The following is a 17,596-nucleotide window of genomic DNA, read 5'->3' as shown; positions in this document are numbered from 1 at the left end:
GGGACATGTATATGTCTTCTTTCATTCATTCATTCTTTCATTCTATACTATATTTACATAAGTTGTTGATGCTGTTGCTGTTGCTTTTGCTATTGGCTGATGATTGATGAAAGTCTAGACTACATGGTGATTGTTCTATAACATGGATCACATACGCGCACTGGTACATAGTTGTAGTTCAACTGTGGAATCTTGACATTGTTCGAAGAGCACTTCTGACAGAACACCTGTCCACATCTCCTGCAATGATGCTAAATTGTGTTGTTAGTCACTTAATACTTCATGTTGATTGATTGATCAAGGTGACATGTCATACCTTTCTGTTCAAAAGAGTGAATGATGTATTACACTTTGTGCATCTGATATATATATATGATTGATTGATTGAATAGAATGGGTCAGTACCATTGATTGAATGAATGAATGATTGAGCAAGTAATAAACATACGAAGTAGCGGCTACGTCCTCGACCCACTTTGGTCTTGAGTTTGTGAATGTAGCATCTGGCTTGAATGATGAATCTTCCTCAAAGTCTGTCATTGTATTGTTATTTATTTGTGTAGTATCTATTTATATAATTATTAACTGTAACACTTGTGTGAGAATGAATGAATGTTTGTTAGAATGTTCAATGTTGGCGTCCTACCTTGGTTAACAGGTTCTCGCGTACTAGTACCAGGCAAGAGATCTTTGGGGTACAGGTCCAAAAGTTTGCAAAATATCAAGCTTTTTGGGAGCCACATCGACTTGGATCGATCATTATTCAAGTTGGGGTCATTGCCTTGCGGACCAGCTTCTGGATTCCATTCTGAGACCTACATGAACTCCGTATTCATTAATAATTGATTGACAAATATATAGAAAGAGTGAGAGTGTGATCACTCACTACACCCACATCATTATACTATTATGGTAGTGATATCCTTATTAGGAAATTATAGGTTGATGGATAGAATTCAAAAAATACATACGCTTATAACATAGTGACACCATTGATTGTGTTCATTATCCACCAACAACAAATATCAATCATATTAATAATTAATTAATATAAACCTACAAAACTATATATTTATTATTATTATTAATGGACAATAACAATATAAACACAAGTTCCACATCTGATAATGGTAATAATAATAACATTAATGATGGAATTGGAGGAATTGGTAGTGGAAGTGGAATTGGAAGTGGAGGAATTGGAGTTGGAGGTGTCAATGGAGTTGGTGATCCAACTGGAAGTGGAAATGGCGGAGGAGGAGGCAACAAGAACAGTTTGAGAATGGCGTTGAAGAACTTTAAACAAAGCTTTGTTGAGATTGAATCAATAATATTAAAGTTACAACAACGTGAGAGATCATCGATGGGTGGAGCCAATCAACAACAACAAGACTGTGGCCAAGGAGATGGATTCCTCAACAAAATGGTCGTCCAGAACAATGCCAGGAGCCAAGAGTTGGCCCGATCCAATCAGAAGCAACAAGAGACCATCGATGACCTCCAAAAGAGACTGGAGTTGCAGGACCGCTACCTTGACGAATACAAGAGTAACTTTATTCGTATCAATGAGCAAGTCAAGCAGATTGAGCAACAGTACATGAACCTGAAGGATATATGTATGTATACACTGGCCGACTGACTGACTGACTGACTAAACTGATCCAAATCAGTTACCAATGTATCATCCTTGCAGAACAACTTGGAGAAGGAGCGTGCCGACCATGTCAGGATGATCCAGGAGTTGCAACATGCATTGACCGAGTGTACCAAGGACAGACAAGTGCTTGTTGATGACAAGGTAGCCTCAGAGAAGAGGAGTGAGAGCCAGGCATCCATGATAGCTGACCGTGATGAGGAGCTTAAAAGGGTAAGCTTTGTGATTGAATGAGAGGGAGAGAGAGGCCCTAACATCCATATAACCATGATGATATAGAATGCCGACATGATACAAGGCTACAGGGAGGACATGCTACGCCTTGAGAATGAGAAGAAGGATCTGCTGGCTCTGGTGGATGAGAGTGTTAGACAAAGAATCTAACCCATGCGATGGGGACGGCCCAATGTGTGGCCACGTCCAAACAACATACCTACTGTTGGCGCACCAAGGATGCAGTCGACTTATTCAATCAACTCAGTAAAGCTCGCGCCTTCATTCATTTATTCTTCTTTGATGATCCAAAGTTTGTTGGCAATCCCATCGCTCGAAGTTGTGCTGTCTCCTCGTCCTCCTCCTCCTCTTGCTCCTCCTCTTTCTTTAGTTGTGCTTCGATCTCTGCATCCTCCTTCGCTTTTGCCTTGTTTTGTTCACGTTGTTTCAGCTTTGCCAATCTCTTCTCTTCAATCTCCTGCTCGGCCTTCTCCTCCATCTGTTTAAGTATAACTTGATACTCCTCATCCTTCTTCTTCTGTTTCTCCTGTTCAGTTAATGCCTTCTTTGCATTCAACTCATCCTTCTTTGCCTTTAACTTATTCTTCACTTGACTCAACGTTGCCTTCTCCACTCTCATACTCTTTCCCTCCATCCTATTGTCTTAGTATGATTGATTGAATGAATGAGTTAGTGAGCCTATGAGTTGATTGACACCATGTAGGTACTTACGTCTCTTGCTATTAATGTGATCTAGCCATCCTACAGAGTCCTTCATTAGACAGTCACATAGCTCACAGTAGAAGCCACCTTGATTGTTCATTGGAGTGACGCCATCAATGACATTGGCCTTGCCAATACGTTTGACAAGATTGAGATCCTCTGATCTTGCTTGGAATGGAGTGAGTGTATCCGATGCTGGCATTATCAATGTCTTCTTCTGTTCCACTGCCACCTCTCCATCACCTATCAGACCTGCCTCTCTATCCTTTGCTCTCTGTTCATATTCCTCATCTGCCCATTTCTTTCTGAATGTCGTTGAAACGAATTGTCCTCCCTTACTATTACTATTCTTGTTTGTAGTTGTTGTATCTGACATTGTATATTATTGTTATATTATTGAGGAGATAGAGATTAATTGATTGAATGAGTCCGACGACTTCGAATAAGTTGCAACTTTTTGAAAATTGTTGTCAACTTGTGTTCCTTGTTAGCGCCAATTCAAACTCGCAACATTCGTCAAAAGCACAACTAGTACTTGTACATACATATATATATATATATTCATTCAACAACGACAACATACTACATCACATGTTGTGTGAGAACTTTATCAATCAATCATATTCAATCAATCAATCAATCAAGAGTCAGCCAGCCAGCAGCAAGCAGCAAGCAGTAACAATTGAGTGACTGACAGACAGACAGACAGATTGAGTGACTGACTGACAGACGACTGATGGAGTGCAACAAAGATGAAGCATTGCGCATTAGACAGATGGGCGAGACTTGTATGAAGGAGTCGAATTATGTACGTGCACAGAGTCTGTTCAACAAGTCCAAACGAATGTTCCCAACAGATGGTATAGATACATTGATAGCAGAGGCAGAGTCACGTCAACAACAAAATCCACAACAACAACATCAACAATCAGTGCCACTGAGTAGCAATAGCAATGCAGTTGTCATACAACCTATTGAATCGGTGCAGGTCGAAGTCACGGCCGAGCAACTCGAGATCATCAAAAGAGTAATCAACGCCAAGACTCACTACGACAAGCTATCTCTTCCCCAAACCTGTACCGAACAGGATATTTCAAAGCAGTATAGAAAGGTATGTCTGTCCGCCTCATGCATTGAATGAATGAATGAATACTTACTCAACTCATTCATTCATGTTCGTCAAGCTTGTCGTTCTGCTGCACCCTGACAAGAACAAGGGACCAGGATCACAACAAGCATTTCAAGAGATCACAACCGCCAAGGATATATTGGTCGACACTGACAAGAGGAACAAATATAACATCGAGCTAACGAGTCTCGCGAGCAGGAATAGAAGTGCTCTACCTGCAACAGACTATACAGTACGTAATCAATCAATGGGCTCGGATCGCTTGCTCAATCAATCAAGTCACTCACACAATCATGAATCTAGGCCAAATGCCCAGACTGCCAAGCTGTTCACGCGCTATCAACTTCTGTTCATACGGGTTTCGAGCAATCGCAAACAATGTTGGTGTGCTTTAGATGTCAGAAGTTGTTTGCGATGGTGCGATGCACATACTGCTTATCGGTCTATGTGCTTGGACACAGGTTCATGGCAAAGGATGGCACGGAAGTCAAGTGCAGCTTCTCAGGCTGTGAGCGAAGATTTGTACTTCGCTTCCCCAAGCATCAAGCGCGACCCACACTGCACATCGGTCGACCCACGCCCGCTCCAATACCTGCGGCCAATGCGTTTGAGGATTGGTTCACCAAGTTGCAACAATCAAAGAAGCCTGCGACGCCAGCGGCATCAATCCCAATCCCAACACCGACGACACCAACTCCAACACCAACTCCAACAACAACTGCATCTTGGAAACCTGCGCCAACTATCCCGCCATTCGTGGCAACACCAAAACCAACACCTCCAGTGTCAACCAAACCGATGGCCACTCAATCACAATCAACTCACAAGACAGACAAAAGCACCAACACCAATAACACCAGCGCAAACACATCAGCAGAGGCCAACGCATCATCGGAGGCAAGGAACAATCACACAAACACCAACAACAACAACAGCAACAATAACACCTTTTTCAATCATTCATCTTCTTCGCGGCAACAACAGCAACAGCAACAGCAACCTCAACCGCAGCAAAATATCTTTGCTCAAAGATCACAACAGCCCAAGCCATCAGATACAACACGAACAACGACGACGACACCTCCTGCCCCCAAACAAGACAATCCCAGTGTTGTAATCGACTTGGAGTCTGATGATGAAGCAAAAGAGACCACAACCTCATCCTCCTCTTCAAGTCGGCCACTACCCAAAGCACAACCTCAAGCTCAAGCACAAGAACCAGCGACTACCACGACGACGACATCAGCAACGACTTCCACTTCCACTTCGACGAAATCACAGCAACCTCAACAGGATGACATTGAGGAAATCGAAAGCTCACAAGGATCGCAATCATCATCGGGTCGACTAAGAAAGAAGCCATCGCCCGACTCCACCACAGGTACCACCACCTCCAAGAAACTGTCACAGGAGCCAGACACCAGCGGGCTTTGCGATGACTTTATGATCAACATCAGCTCAATGTCAACGAAACAACCGACCAAGAGTACGACCACCAGCACAAGTACAAGCACAAGCGCCAACAGCACCAACACAAGTGCGAACATGAACACAGGCGCGAACACGAACACGAGCGCCACAATGAGCACAAGCAAGAGCAGTACAACGATCAAACAACCTACGACGAGCACGACGAGTCCACTCAACAACGCGAATACTACAACCAGCAATACCTCAAACAAGTTCACTTATCAACAGCCTCAGATCTTTGGCGGCCACAAGTCATCAGCCCCATCGACCTCGACCTCAACATCTCAATCTACGACAGCACCTGGTGCCAGTTCATCATCGTTTCGCTTCCCACGAGCCTCAAACTCACCAATCATCCATTCAGCGACCAAGCCCGCAAATGTCACGCCACAACCACAGCTACATCCACAACCAACAACAGCAGCAACATTGGCAACAGATAAGAAGAAGACTCATGGTGCTCACATTGAGGATGATTTGGATGATCTTGACATGCCCTCGCAAGGTGATGAGCTGTGGCCACCCAAGCCACGCTTCACAAGGATTGCTACGGACAGTGATGATGATGAAGAAGTTGCCGTGCAGCCACACAAGAAGAAGAGGTCGTCCACCGAGGACACAACCAAGTCTGCCAAGATCGACGGATTCTTTAGCAAGGTGAATCCCGTCAAACCAACAAACAACAATCACATGGTGATTGAAGATGACGATGTAGACCAAGGCAGTTGGTCACAGCCATCAACACAACCAACCGTACCAGCTCCAGTGCCATCACCATCAGCCGCAACAACTGCACAACCACAACCATCGGCAACTACATCCACGACGACGACGACCACGACCACAAAGTCGACAACAAAGCCAACACCAGCTCCACCTCACGCAAGCATATACATGCCAAAGGGTCCTTTGATACCAGCAGCATCGATCTACATCCCAGTACACCCTCCACCCAGACCACAAGCATCTTCTCCACACTCAAACGACCACGACTATCAAGACCACGACTACGACACTGAAGACTACGTTGAATATAACCCGATGCTTGAGGTCCAACACAGGTACGAATTGGAGCAATTTAAGAATAAGAACGAACACACAACCAATGGCAATGGGAACAATGGCAGTGAGAGAAAAGGCAATGTCGAAACATTCAAGAACAGCTCAAAGGATACACTGGAACGTAGTGGAGTTAGTGCGGCCACTCCTGTAGCGCCACCAAAGCCAAGCGAGGATGTGGAGATGGCCGAGCCAGATGATAATGATCAAGACGAGGTCGACACGGAGGATGGCTGGAACGTCAAGAGGAAGTTGGAGAAGGTGCCCCATCATGATACTGTGGTGCTAAAGAAGAAGAAGACCAGTCATCAGACCTTCACTCCTTCCGTCACTGACTTGGACGGTGTCGACAAGTCCGACGGCGACGAGTCTGCAACAGACCTTGACGGGTTGGACATGGGCGACAAGGACACAGGCAGATCACCTCTTAAGAAGCAGAAGAGATCACATCAACCATCGCAGGAGGAGAGCATAAAGGAGTCACGGGAGGAGATCGAGCAAAAGAAGTTGCGCGAGAGGAACCTGAGGAAGAAGATTGAGTTGGTCGAGCAAGAGCGCAAGGAGAGGGAGCGCGAGCGAAAGAGGAAGGAGTCAAGCGCGACAGTCATACATAGCAGTCTAAAGAGGAAGACGACAGCGGACCTCTTTGACGAAGCTTCGACCGAGGAAGAGGAGGACGACGACGACGAAGTCATTGTACAGAACTCTAGGCTGAAGCAACGCCGAACCGATCAACATACAACACCGACGACAACACCAAACAAGCGAGCCAACACCGCAGCCATCGCCACCCCAGCATCGACCGCACACAAGAAGACAAGTCCAGCGGCGTCAAAGAAGGCGAGCCCAAGCGGGCGATCTCATAAGAAGGCCAAGACCATTGTCGACCCCAAGCAATCAACCATTTCATCATTCGTTCAAGCGAGCAAGGTGAAGTAGTAGTGTCCAATAAAGAGCGTGCTTTCGGGCGCGTGCGTTCATGTAGTAGACGATTAGCGAATGTACAAGGGTGCACTCGGCAGCCATTGAGTGATGTATTTGATCAAAAGTCGATAGGACTTGGCTTGTTGGGTCCAGTCGAGCATAGCATCCCGCTTCCAGACTTCATCTTGCTGACCAGGTCCTTGCCCGCGGCGGCTGCTGCTGCGCTACTTGAGTCGCCAGCGCGACTGAGCTCGGGCGGCAGATGGATAGTCTCGATCACCATCTTTCTGCGCTTCATCTTGAAAACGTAGTTGAGCATGTCGGGATGGTAGGACAGCGCCAGTGTGTTTAGCTTGGCAATCTTCTTGATGTTGAACAGGCCGAGGTAGTCGGCAAAGGCGGCAGGGGTCTCGCCACCCAGTCCGGTGAATGAATTGATCGCCACGACATTGTCGCATAGATGCGCCATCTTGGCGACGAACGATGAGTGGTAGATGTGAGTGGGCACCGTGATGACTGCGACGGCGAGCGACGAGCGCAGCAGTCCCTTGAGCGCATGCAGGAACTCGACCATGCCCTCGACGTCATTGGACCATAGTGGCGAGGCAAATGATTGAAGCGCCAGACGGAGGATGCGTGGGGCGCCTCCACTCTCTGATGTCGCGGCCGCCTCGGCATTGTACTTCCTGACCAATGTCTGTATCTCGATGTAAAGGTTGCGGTAGGGCGAGGCGCCGGCGGCCTGGCCCTGTGAAGAGTATGTCAACGTGTGCAGATGTTCGGGGACGAACGATTGAACGTTCATCTTGCGCGTAAAGTCGTATGAGTGGCAGAAGTTGTTGTTTGCCAATCGCTCCTTCTTTCTCGCGTTCTCCGCGTCGATATAGGCCTGGTATCTCCAGGCGATCTTTAGTCCGTCGCTGCCTCCACCTCCTGCTGCTGCGTCTGCTTGTTGTCTGGCCTGCTTCTCTTCCTCGTCGTCATCCTCCACCTCAGTCTGTGTGCATCTTGCGGGTAGTTTGTTGAGCACTTCAAACGCGTCAAGTCCGACGAGGGACGTGAAGAAGGCACCGTGTGACTGCGCCACACCCTCGGCCAAGAAGTACTTGAGTAAGAACATGTAGTAACTGCTGTTGACATCCTCCTCTATCATCAATATACTGCCAACGGGTACACCACCGCCAAGTATCTCGTCGAGGTCATGCAGTCCGGTCGAAGTCAGCAAGTTGCCATTATGTATCGATAGTTTGCAGCCACCAGGCAGCTTCTTTGCCACGTTTGTCGCAGGTAGCTGTCCACCACCAGGTGCAGTCGATGCTGTCTTCCTAACAAATGTAGTGGGAGGTCTACTTGTAGTCATAATATATAAATTATATGTATAAATGAATAAACGAAGAAAGAAGAATGAAGAGAAGTTCACAAGACTTCACGTTTTTGAAAGGGTCACTACCTTTTAACTCAATCACCTAATTATGGTGATCAGATGGTCATCAGTCACCTCAGGTATATATAACATCCAAGTCATATCCAATAACATAATGATGTAATCATTCATTCAATCATTCACTAAATAATATATTCAAAGTACATAGAGAGACATGTTAACAACATATAATGATATTAGTTTGTTAAACTTACCAATTGTAGTCATACGATACATTGTGCACCATTTACAATATGATGCCTTAGATACATTATGTTTATTACTTACTTGCAAGTCATTATATACTAGACAAGAATCAATAATAATTAATCAATCATCAACAACATCTAGTCTATGGTTACATGATGGTTGGGGAAAGCATGTACCATGTCCATTTCAACTTAATCAGAAACCAATCCAACAAGATAATGATGATATACCTTTATTGGTCACTAGCAAGTATAAGAAGTCAACATTGGCAGAGGTTGTCGAGCAAGGTATTGGTGTAAAACGACTACGTATTGATGATATGAGCAATGTCACTCAACCAATCACATCATCATCAATACCAAAGAACATTAATTATTTGACAATATCAATTACTACTCCGATAAATGTGATCGTTGAATCTTTACCAGATACTATTACACGTCTCAATTTAAATATGAATGGATGGAGTCAATCAATCAAACCTGGAATCATTCCAAATTCTGTCATATTACTCAGTATTCAAGCACCTGGTCTTTCAATTATTGAAGGAGTAATACCTCAATCAACTACTCAACTTGATCTAAGATGTCAAAGTATGATGCCTCATTCAATACCAGACTCTGCCACTGACATTCCAATGTTGATAGTTGAACAAGGTATATTTATTAATGGAATGATACCTCAATCTGTCACCTCATTGAATATAAAATGTGAGAACATTACACCTGGAACCATTCCTTCGTCAGTTGTTAATCTTTCAATCGAAGTCACATCAGGACCCCTCCAAAATGGGACTATTCCAATCTCTGTCAAAACACTATCAATCATTGGACAAAATAGTTTGACAACTGGATTGATACCATCATCAGTTGATACACTATATATTCAGACAACAAGTTTTGACAACTTTGAGACTGGTTCAATTCCAGACTCAGTCTACACTCTAACATTGAATGGAATAATCACCAACTGCAATCACTTAAAGAGTATACTTCCAAAATATTTGACCAAACTTACTTTGGATGGAGACATCACTCAGCCAATCAAACCAGGTACTTTGCCCAATTCAATCACTTTTTTATCTATGCCATCATTCAACGATATATTGATAGTCGGAGCATTTCCAAATGATCTTACACATCTTAATATGCACTCATACAATCTCCCACTCAGCTATAAGGTGTTACCAATGAGCCTAACATACCTTCATTTGGACAATTTCAATCAAACATTCAAATGGAACAAGCTCAAACTTGAACACCTGGTCCTCACTACATACAATGACTTCATTCTTCCCAATACACTACCAACAACTCTCAAGATATTGGATGCTAAGCATGCTTTACCCAAAGTATATAGTTTCCCTAGTGATGGTAATTTAGAGGAGATCACATGTTCATGTCCATATTTGGATCTAGCGATGAAGTTATTACTTCCAAATAGTGTTACAAGTTTAAAAGTATACAGCAGGAATAATAATAATAATACATTACCTTATATTCATTATTTGGTACATCATACTGTGACGAACGCACTAAAGAAATATGTTGATAATTCCAAGACCAACGATTCAATAACCAATCTAGAGATATATTACCAAAATGATCGATTAAACATTGGACAAAATATTCATCAATTTGCCAATCTAGAAAGACTAAAGATTGACTATGCCAATCTTATTCAACTTAATCTACCTTATAGACATTCATTCAATCAAACAATACGTACAGTCTTGATCACTTCATCATCAAAAAACATAAGTTTGGAAGATCTCCAACAACCATCATCACCATACCTTATTAAATTGCTCAAAATGTTCAGACCTGGTACAACAATATCAATAGAAGTCAATCAAAAGTACAATAATCAATTATTATTTGTATCCAGGATATTAGACCGATCAACAATACTCATAATATCTCCAGTTTCCAACTTAGGAGGTTTCTTTAAAAAATAAACCCTTGCCCTTACCCTCACCCTTACCCTTGCCCTAACCCTCGCCCTTCCCAAAGAGGGGATCTCAAAAGTTTCGTGTCACGAACATCTTTGTTATTACATTCTACATACTTGCAAAGAGATAACAATAATAGTAAAATGGTACACGATGAAGAGCATGGCTTGTTGGATATGTCTCTATTGATTGTGCGTGAGATCGTGCGATGCTTGGACGATGCAACAGATACAATATGTTTGATACTCACTTGTAATCCAATGTATTTGAAAAGACATGATCTTATTGGTCCACGCGCAATGACACTCAACGTAAAAGACAGTTGGAACACACCATTTCAATGTCCATTCCGCTTCGGTGTTGGAACTCGCTCAATGAATGATCGTACAATACTTGAGCTCAAAGGTGACAAACCTCTCCCGGCCACTCTTCCCAACAGCAACATGTTTGAACTCACTATCCTCGATGTCAAGCTACCTTTGTCCTCATTGTCATTCCCATCCACACTCAAGATACTCTCACTTGGACGCGTGTATCGTGCCTTGAGCGTGGGATCATTGCCATCGTCGTTGACCGAGCTCAACATCGATCGCCAGGGTGGCACACGCAGCACATGTCCCATCGTACCCGGTGTCATCCCATCCTCAGTTACATCACTCTATCTCACAAGTTATAACCTGCCCCTCGCGACTGGAGTCATCCCGCCTTCAGTGATCAAATGCAGATTGAATCTGGAGAAACAAGATATCGAGCCTGGATTGATACCCTACTCAGTGACAGAGTTGACCGTCGAGGTAGAATATGGCAAGATCATGCTGGGATCAATCCCATCATCAGTCACACAGTTGACCATCATGAATCACTACGAGCCTTTGGAGCCTGGTACAATACCGTCATCAGTCAAACGTCTGGCTATCATGCACTACCGCGACAAGTCATCACTGATGAGTGGACTTGGCAACTTCCCCACCGACCCAATCAGCGAGTTTAGGAGGGGCCTGCTCAGCACGGCCTACCTCATCACAATACTGCCAACGTCCAACTTGACAGACTTGTCATTCGCATCACGCTACGACCAACCCATTGTGGAGGGAATGTTGCCCAGGAGCCTGACCAGATTGTCGTTGAGAATGTACAACCAGCCACTTACACCAACATCGTTGCCCAGGGGCCTCCTACATCTTGATATGTTCTCCTACGACCAACCACTATTGGCGAATGTCCTGCCCAGCGGCATGACATCACTTAGCCTCTACAGTTATCGCAGTCCATTCGATTGGCATACGATACCATTGACCAGTCTCTCGATAGACAGGTACCAGGGACTAATCGAACCCGGTTCCCTTCCAACGACCCTTCGCTCACTGTTTTTGAGTACTGTCGAGCTTCAACAAGGCAGTCTACCAAACGGACTGCAGCACCTAAAGTTCAACCATACCGACAACATGCAGGTAATCCCAGCGAGTGTGACCAAGTTGGACATATTTGGTGGCGACAAAATACCAGATGGAATCATACCACCATCCGTGATAGACCTTGAGCTGTACACCTCTGTCAGACCAGCAGCGGGTAGCCTACCTCCATCACTCACAAACCTGTACCATTGCTCATCCAATATGGACTATCAGTATGAATGTCTGACGTCTCTAAAGAGTATGAGGATCAACTTCTCTTCCCTGCGACATGATGTGGAGCCATTCCAAGACAATGTTCGCAGTGTCAAGATATTTACCTCAACAGGCGTTGAAGAATATAAATGGCCAGAGCTAAAGGAAAAGTGGTGGCGAGCCTTCACCATGTTCCAGCCAGGTACAACCATCACCTTAAACTCACCAATGTTCGTCTGTAGAATTCTGGATCATTCAACCGCACTCATACTATCACCTAAACACATTGGTGGACTTTTCAACTTCCGACAGTAGTGATGGCCACATTCCAACCTGGAACCATTCCATACTCACTCATCTCACACCCCTATGATCAATGATCAATCTTCCACTTACTCACTGGGATCACTCAATCACACTTGATCATCAACGAAACTGGAACTATTCCAATCAAACGATCAAACATTAAAATTCCTCCTTCCCTCATTCATTTTAATCTTTGACATCCCATCAATCAATCACATAACAACTACAAAATGAGTGATGAGAGTAGATGTTACTACTTTGTAGATCTACCCCATCTGATCATACTCGATGTTGTCAGATGTCTTGACAATGTGATGGACATTGTATGTTTGTCGCTAACTTTTAAGAGCATGTACAGGAGACGTAACGAATTCATTGATCAATGTACATCGACTCCGACAAGGTTGGTCGATGATTCCCATTGCAATGATACCAATCACTTCCGTTTTGGTGTTGGTACACGATCAATCACCAATGACCTCACAACTCAAACGATCGACTATCGACGAGTCAGAGTCCTACAATTGTTAGAAATTAGCAGCTTGGCCTCAAGGAATATCTATGATTTGACGATCATCACAACGCCAAGCACACCACAATTGACTGTATCTGTGCTCCCGCCCCATCTCAAGTCCCTCAACATCACACTTGGATGGAGCCCTGTCGACATTCATTCACTCCCCTCTACATTGACGCGACTAAAGATACATTCCAATTATCAGAAAGGCGTCACTCTCAGACCAGGCGCCTTGCAAGAGACACCATATTTGATGACCCTCGCCATCAACTTGACCGATGAAGATCTGACGCCTGGAGTGTTCCCGCCATCAGTCACATCGCTTGAACTACATAATTGCTGCCCCGTCCATCTGACATGCATTCCAAACTCTGTGACCAAGCTCTTCATTGCACCAGATTCCAAAGTGATCAATCCTGGAATCATACCATCATCTGTAAAGTCATTGACTTTACTTGGATCTAGTGAGTCCAAGATGATGATGATGACCGGAACGATCCCACAATCAGTGAGACGAATCAAACTGATCGATTATCACCTCGACACCTTAATCAAGGGCACCCTTCCAGACTCACTGGACAAGCTCATTATTGAGCGTCATGGTGTCCTCCCCGACAACCTCCACGAGCTACTCCCTACCCGCCTCACCAGCTTCAGGATCAGCCCGGGCCGGGACTCAATCCTGTTCCCCACAACTACAACAACAACAATGACAACAACAATGTTCCCATGCAAGCTCACCAAACTCGTGATTGATCAGTTCGATGATGTACTTCATCCAACCTTCTTTCCCAAGAGTTTGCTTCATTTGGACATGGCTCGCTTCAACTTGCCCCTGGATGAGGATGTGTTACCGCCAGGCTTGACCACTCTTCGCATGAACGACTTCAAGCAACCATTTGATTGGCATACTCACACCTCTTTGGTCGACCTCTACCTGCCCCGCTTTGACCAAGAGCTCAAACCAGACACATTGCCACCCAATCTAATCACTCTAAATGTTCGCTCGGCTCTGTTGATACATGACCATGCCATCCCAGTTAGTGTGAAGAACCTTGTTTGTTCCTATCTGGCAGGATACAGCATCAAAGTCATTCCACCCAACGTCACCAAGTTGGAGTTTGAATGCATTGACTTGCCCATTGGATTCATTCCATCATCTGTGGCAGACCTAAGCATTAGCATTACGAATAAGCCAAACATCAATTCGATACCAACAAGTATAACAAGTCTACGTATTGGTAATTGTACCTCTATTTCACATCTATGTTTGATTGAACGACTCGATCAACTCTGCAGTCTAAGGTTACCCATGCCCTATATCAAACATGGATCAACACCCTTCAACAACATACTACGTCATGTCATCATTGATCATCGTACAGACGAGCTAAAGACTCAATGGTGGAAGGTATTCACAATGTTCCAACCTGGTACATTCATCATCATCAACTGGGGCAATGGTGAGCATTCGAACATTATATGTCGAATACTAGATACATCCATTGCACTCATCCTATCATCAAGTCATAATGGAGGACTTCTCAAATACAGATAACAACATTATTATTATTATTATACAAGTACGAGACATCTCGAGAATGAATAAAGGTGTGGCGCCAATGTTACTGGGAAGCGGAAACAAAAAGGAAGTGAGTGTGATGTTCAGGGGTCACCATTCAAAGTGAAGTCAAAGTTAGAGATACAGATACAGATACATAATATATGTTAACATAATGGATACAAATATATTGAACATGTCACAGATGATATTACGTTGTATATTTAAACATCTTGATTACATTGCTTTAGATATAATATGTTTGATATTATCATGTAAACATATATACAATCAACGTTATTCATTGATAAGTAATAATACTTTAAATATGATGATGAAGAGGATCAAATTTACATGTCCATTCAGATTTGGTATTGGTACTAAAGGTCAATATAACAAGACTGATAAGGTCATGATACAACCTAATCCAGGCGAATCACGAGTAGATCCGACAGAGATTACCAATCTACATAGACTACAGATGATTGATTGTACAGACTATCAAACGTTGACATCTGCACATCTACCCAGCCACTCTCTCAGGTCACTCAAACTTCAATGTATTACACATCGCATGAACATTGAGTCACTTCCTCACACCTTGACTGAGTTCTCATTGGACTGTCGATCATTACCTGGCGTCTTACTCAAGCCTGGTGTCATTCCCCACTCTGTCACAACACTTAGACTTGATAGACCTCAAGACGCGCTTGGTCCAGGTGTGATCCCTTCATCAGTTTCAACACTTGCACTATTCTGCCGTGATGTGGCACCCGACAGTATACCAGACTCAGTGATCAAACTCTCCTTAAAAGTTATCTCTGGAAACATTGGTCATGGAACTATTCCCTCTTCAATCAAGGCACTGACCATCTATGATCAGCGTGAATTGTTGAAACCTGGAGTGATCCCACCATCAGTCAATCATGTAATACTAGAAGCAGCCTGCACCAACTCATTGTCTAGGGGATCAATACCCGCCACACTTGGGGTGCTCAAAATATATTACAAGGAGCAAAATGTGATGATAAGTCCAATATACCTGAAAGAGACACTCCCATCATTCTTGTCCACATTGTCTATCAACTGCAAATTTGATCAACCAATTGATTCAAGCATATTCCCTAGCACTCTAACCAGTCTCACTTTGGAGGAGTTCAATGAACCAATATTACCCGGAACCTTTCCCCAGAGCCTTGTTCATCTTGATCTTCCATACCTTAATCGTTCACTACCCGCAGATGTCCTGCCCAAGGGTCTGGCAACCCTGCACATGGAGTCATTCAATTCACGATTCGACTGGCATACACTCTCTTTGACAGACCTCTCAATACCTGGGTTTTTCTGTCTAATATTACCAGGCACATTGCCAACAACCCTCATCAAACTCAATGCCCAGGCGGCAATATTGGAGCCTGGTTGCATCCCCAATGGTGTCATAGACATTGTGTTTGGAATACGTTCAAAGACAAACCCTCGCTTGCCACCAAGCGCAACCAATATGACGGTGTACATCACTCGTAAACTACCTGTTGGATTCATCCCTTCAACTGTTCGTGATCTAACTTTGTACATTCAAGAAACACCCGAACTTGAATCGATACCAACAACACTGACACGATTGACCATCCACTCTGGACATCTTTGTAACATTACACCACAATATCCACGCTTCCAACAATTGGAGTATCTTCAGACGGATTTACGCAGTCTCAAACTGGATGACAAACCCTTCAACAATACACTTCGTAATGTTAACATTGAAACATCGCCAATGAGTCGAGTGTTTAAATCTAATGAACTCAGGAATCATTGGTGGAAGATATTGACCTTGTTTCAACCAGGCACAACAATATACTATGAACATGAATGTAGAATATTGGACTCATCTACAGCACTCATCTTATCATCTTATCACAATGGAGGACTTTTAAAATTTAAATAATAAAATTATTTATCTGTGTTATCTGAACTGAAACAGATCTGTATTAATTCAATATTTATTCTCCCCTCTTCATCAATTCTTTCATTCATTTATTCATAATCAATCATAGAAATAATAATATAAATATAATATAAAAGAATGAATTATAATAAATTAACTGTAACAGATTGGATCTATTACCTAAGTTGATTCTACTTGATATTGTTCAAAAACTTGAAGGAGAAGCAATGGATACCTTAAGTTTAATACTATCATGTAAATATTTATTTAATAATAGGAATTATCTTTTGAGAAATAGTACTGGAAGTCTTTGGATTCCAGATTGGGCAATCTATTCTAGAACTTCTTGTCCATTTCAATTCCAAATTGGAACAAAAACTATTAATGACATTACAATATTAATTTTAAATTCTGAACATATTCCCAATAATATTCATTTAATGAATCTAAATAAGATAATTCTTTCTCATATTACTATTCCAAAATCATTTAAGATCGAATTCCCTCCAAAAATGACTTCATTATCACTTTTATACATAAGACACAGTAAATATTATAACTTAAATCTTCCGGATACTCTTTTGGAACTCAATATTACTGATAATGAATGGTCAAATTGTTCAAAAGACTCGAACTTCATTCCAAACTCTGTGACTACACTCTCTCTAATTTGTCATACCAAAAAAAAATAATTACCTGAATAATCCCATCCTCAATGATAAATCTTCAACTGGATTGTTATTCAATTTCTCCAAACCTATTACCTCAATCTTTGATCAAGCTTGATCTCAAAGTTAATACAATTACCAAAATTTATAATGGATTCATTCCATTATCAGTTCAGACCCTTAAAATAAGGGATCAATTTGATACTAATATTCTTGGATCAATATCATCCTCAGTA

The 17,596-nt window shown here is 43.0% G+C and overlaps 8 protein-coding genes across 8 annotated transcripts; 5 read left to right on the top strand and 3 right to left on the bottom strand.

Annotated features, from left to right (window-relative positions):
- Positions 1-53: 53 nt before the first annotated feature.
- On the bottom strand, positions 54-540 carry SAMD00019534_124290 (hypothetical protein; the record flags this gene model as incomplete). The annotated part of the gene is made up of 4 exons (XM_012892373.1): positions 54-89; positions 156-251; positions 317-359; positions 449-540. The coding sequence occupies 4 exons, from the start codon at positions 538-540 to the stop codon at positions 54-56; spliced, it is 267 nt and encodes an 88-aa protein (XP_012747827.1).
- Positions 541-1,087: 547 nt separating this feature from the next.
- SAMD00019534_124280 (hypothetical protein) lies at positions 1,088-2,038 on the top strand (the record flags this gene model as incomplete). Its single annotated transcript, XM_012892372.1, has 3 exons — positions 1,088-1,616; positions 1,671-1,867; positions 1,934-2,038. 3 exons carry the CDS (start codon positions 1,088-1,090, stop codon positions 2,036-2,038), a joined length of 831 nt encoding a protein of 276 aa, XP_012747826.1.
- Positions 2,039-2,159: 121 nt separating this feature from the next.
- On the bottom strand, positions 2,160-2,972 carry SAMD00019534_124270 (hypothetical protein; the record flags this gene model as incomplete). Its single annotated transcript, XM_012892371.1, has 2 exons — positions 2,160-2,530; positions 2,600-2,972. Coding segments are annotated over 2 exons (744 nt in total), but the record flags the coding sequence as incomplete, so codon positions are not given.
- A 354-nt stretch (positions 2,973-3,326) lies between these two features.
- Positions 3,327-7,187, top strand: SAMD00019534_124260 (hypothetical protein; the record flags this gene model as incomplete). The annotated part of the gene is made up of 3 exons (XM_012892370.1): positions 3,327-3,701; positions 3,775-3,951; positions 4,023-7,187. 3 exons carry the CDS (start codon positions 3,327-3,329, stop codon positions 7,185-7,187), a joined length of 3,717 nt encoding a protein of 1,238 aa, XP_012747824.1.
- Positions 7,188-7,296: 109 nt separating this feature from the next.
- Positions 7,297-8,544, bottom strand: SAMD00019534_124250 (hypothetical protein; the record flags this gene model as incomplete). Its single annotated transcript, XM_012892369.1, has 1 exon — positions 7,297-8,544. A coding segment is annotated over one exon (1,248 nt), but the record flags the coding sequence as incomplete, so codon positions are not given.
- Positions 8,545-9,535: 991 nt separating this feature from the next.
- SAMD00019534_124240 (hypothetical protein) lies at positions 9,536-10,756 on the top strand (the record flags this gene model as incomplete). The annotated part of the gene is made up of 1 exon (XM_012892368.1): positions 9,536-10,756. A coding segment is annotated over one exon (1,221 nt), but the record flags the coding sequence as incomplete, so codon positions are not given.
- Positions 10,757-11,130: 374 nt separating this feature from the next.
- SAMD00019534_124230 (hypothetical protein) lies at positions 11,131-12,678 on the top strand (the record flags this gene model as incomplete). Its single annotated transcript, XM_012892367.1, has 1 exon — positions 11,131-12,678. The coding sequence occupies one exon, from the start codon at positions 11,131-11,133 to the stop codon at positions 12,676-12,678; it is 1,548 nt and encodes a 515-aa protein (XP_012747821.1).
- Positions 12,679-13,439: 761 nt separating this feature from the next.
- On the top strand, positions 13,440-14,744 carry SAMD00019534_124220 (hypothetical protein; the record flags this gene model as incomplete). The annotated part of the gene is made up of 2 exons (XM_012892366.1): positions 13,440-14,406; positions 14,572-14,744. 2 exons carry the CDS (start codon positions 13,440-13,442, stop codon positions 14,742-14,744), a joined length of 1,140 nt encoding a protein of 379 aa, XP_012747820.1.
- Positions 14,745-17,596: the final 2,852 nt, after the last annotated feature.

This window comes from Acytostelium subglobosum, assembly GCF_000787575.1.
Source record: "Acytostelium subglobosum LB1 DNA, scaffold: scaffold42, whole genome shotgun sequence".
Taxonomy (NCBI): domain Eukaryota; phylum Evosea; class Eumycetozoa; order Acytosteliales; family Acytosteliaceae; genus Acytostelium; species Acytostelium subglobosum.
The sequence above is the reverse complement of the archived record's forward strand: the minus strand, read 5'-3'. Positions and strand labels throughout refer to the sequence as shown.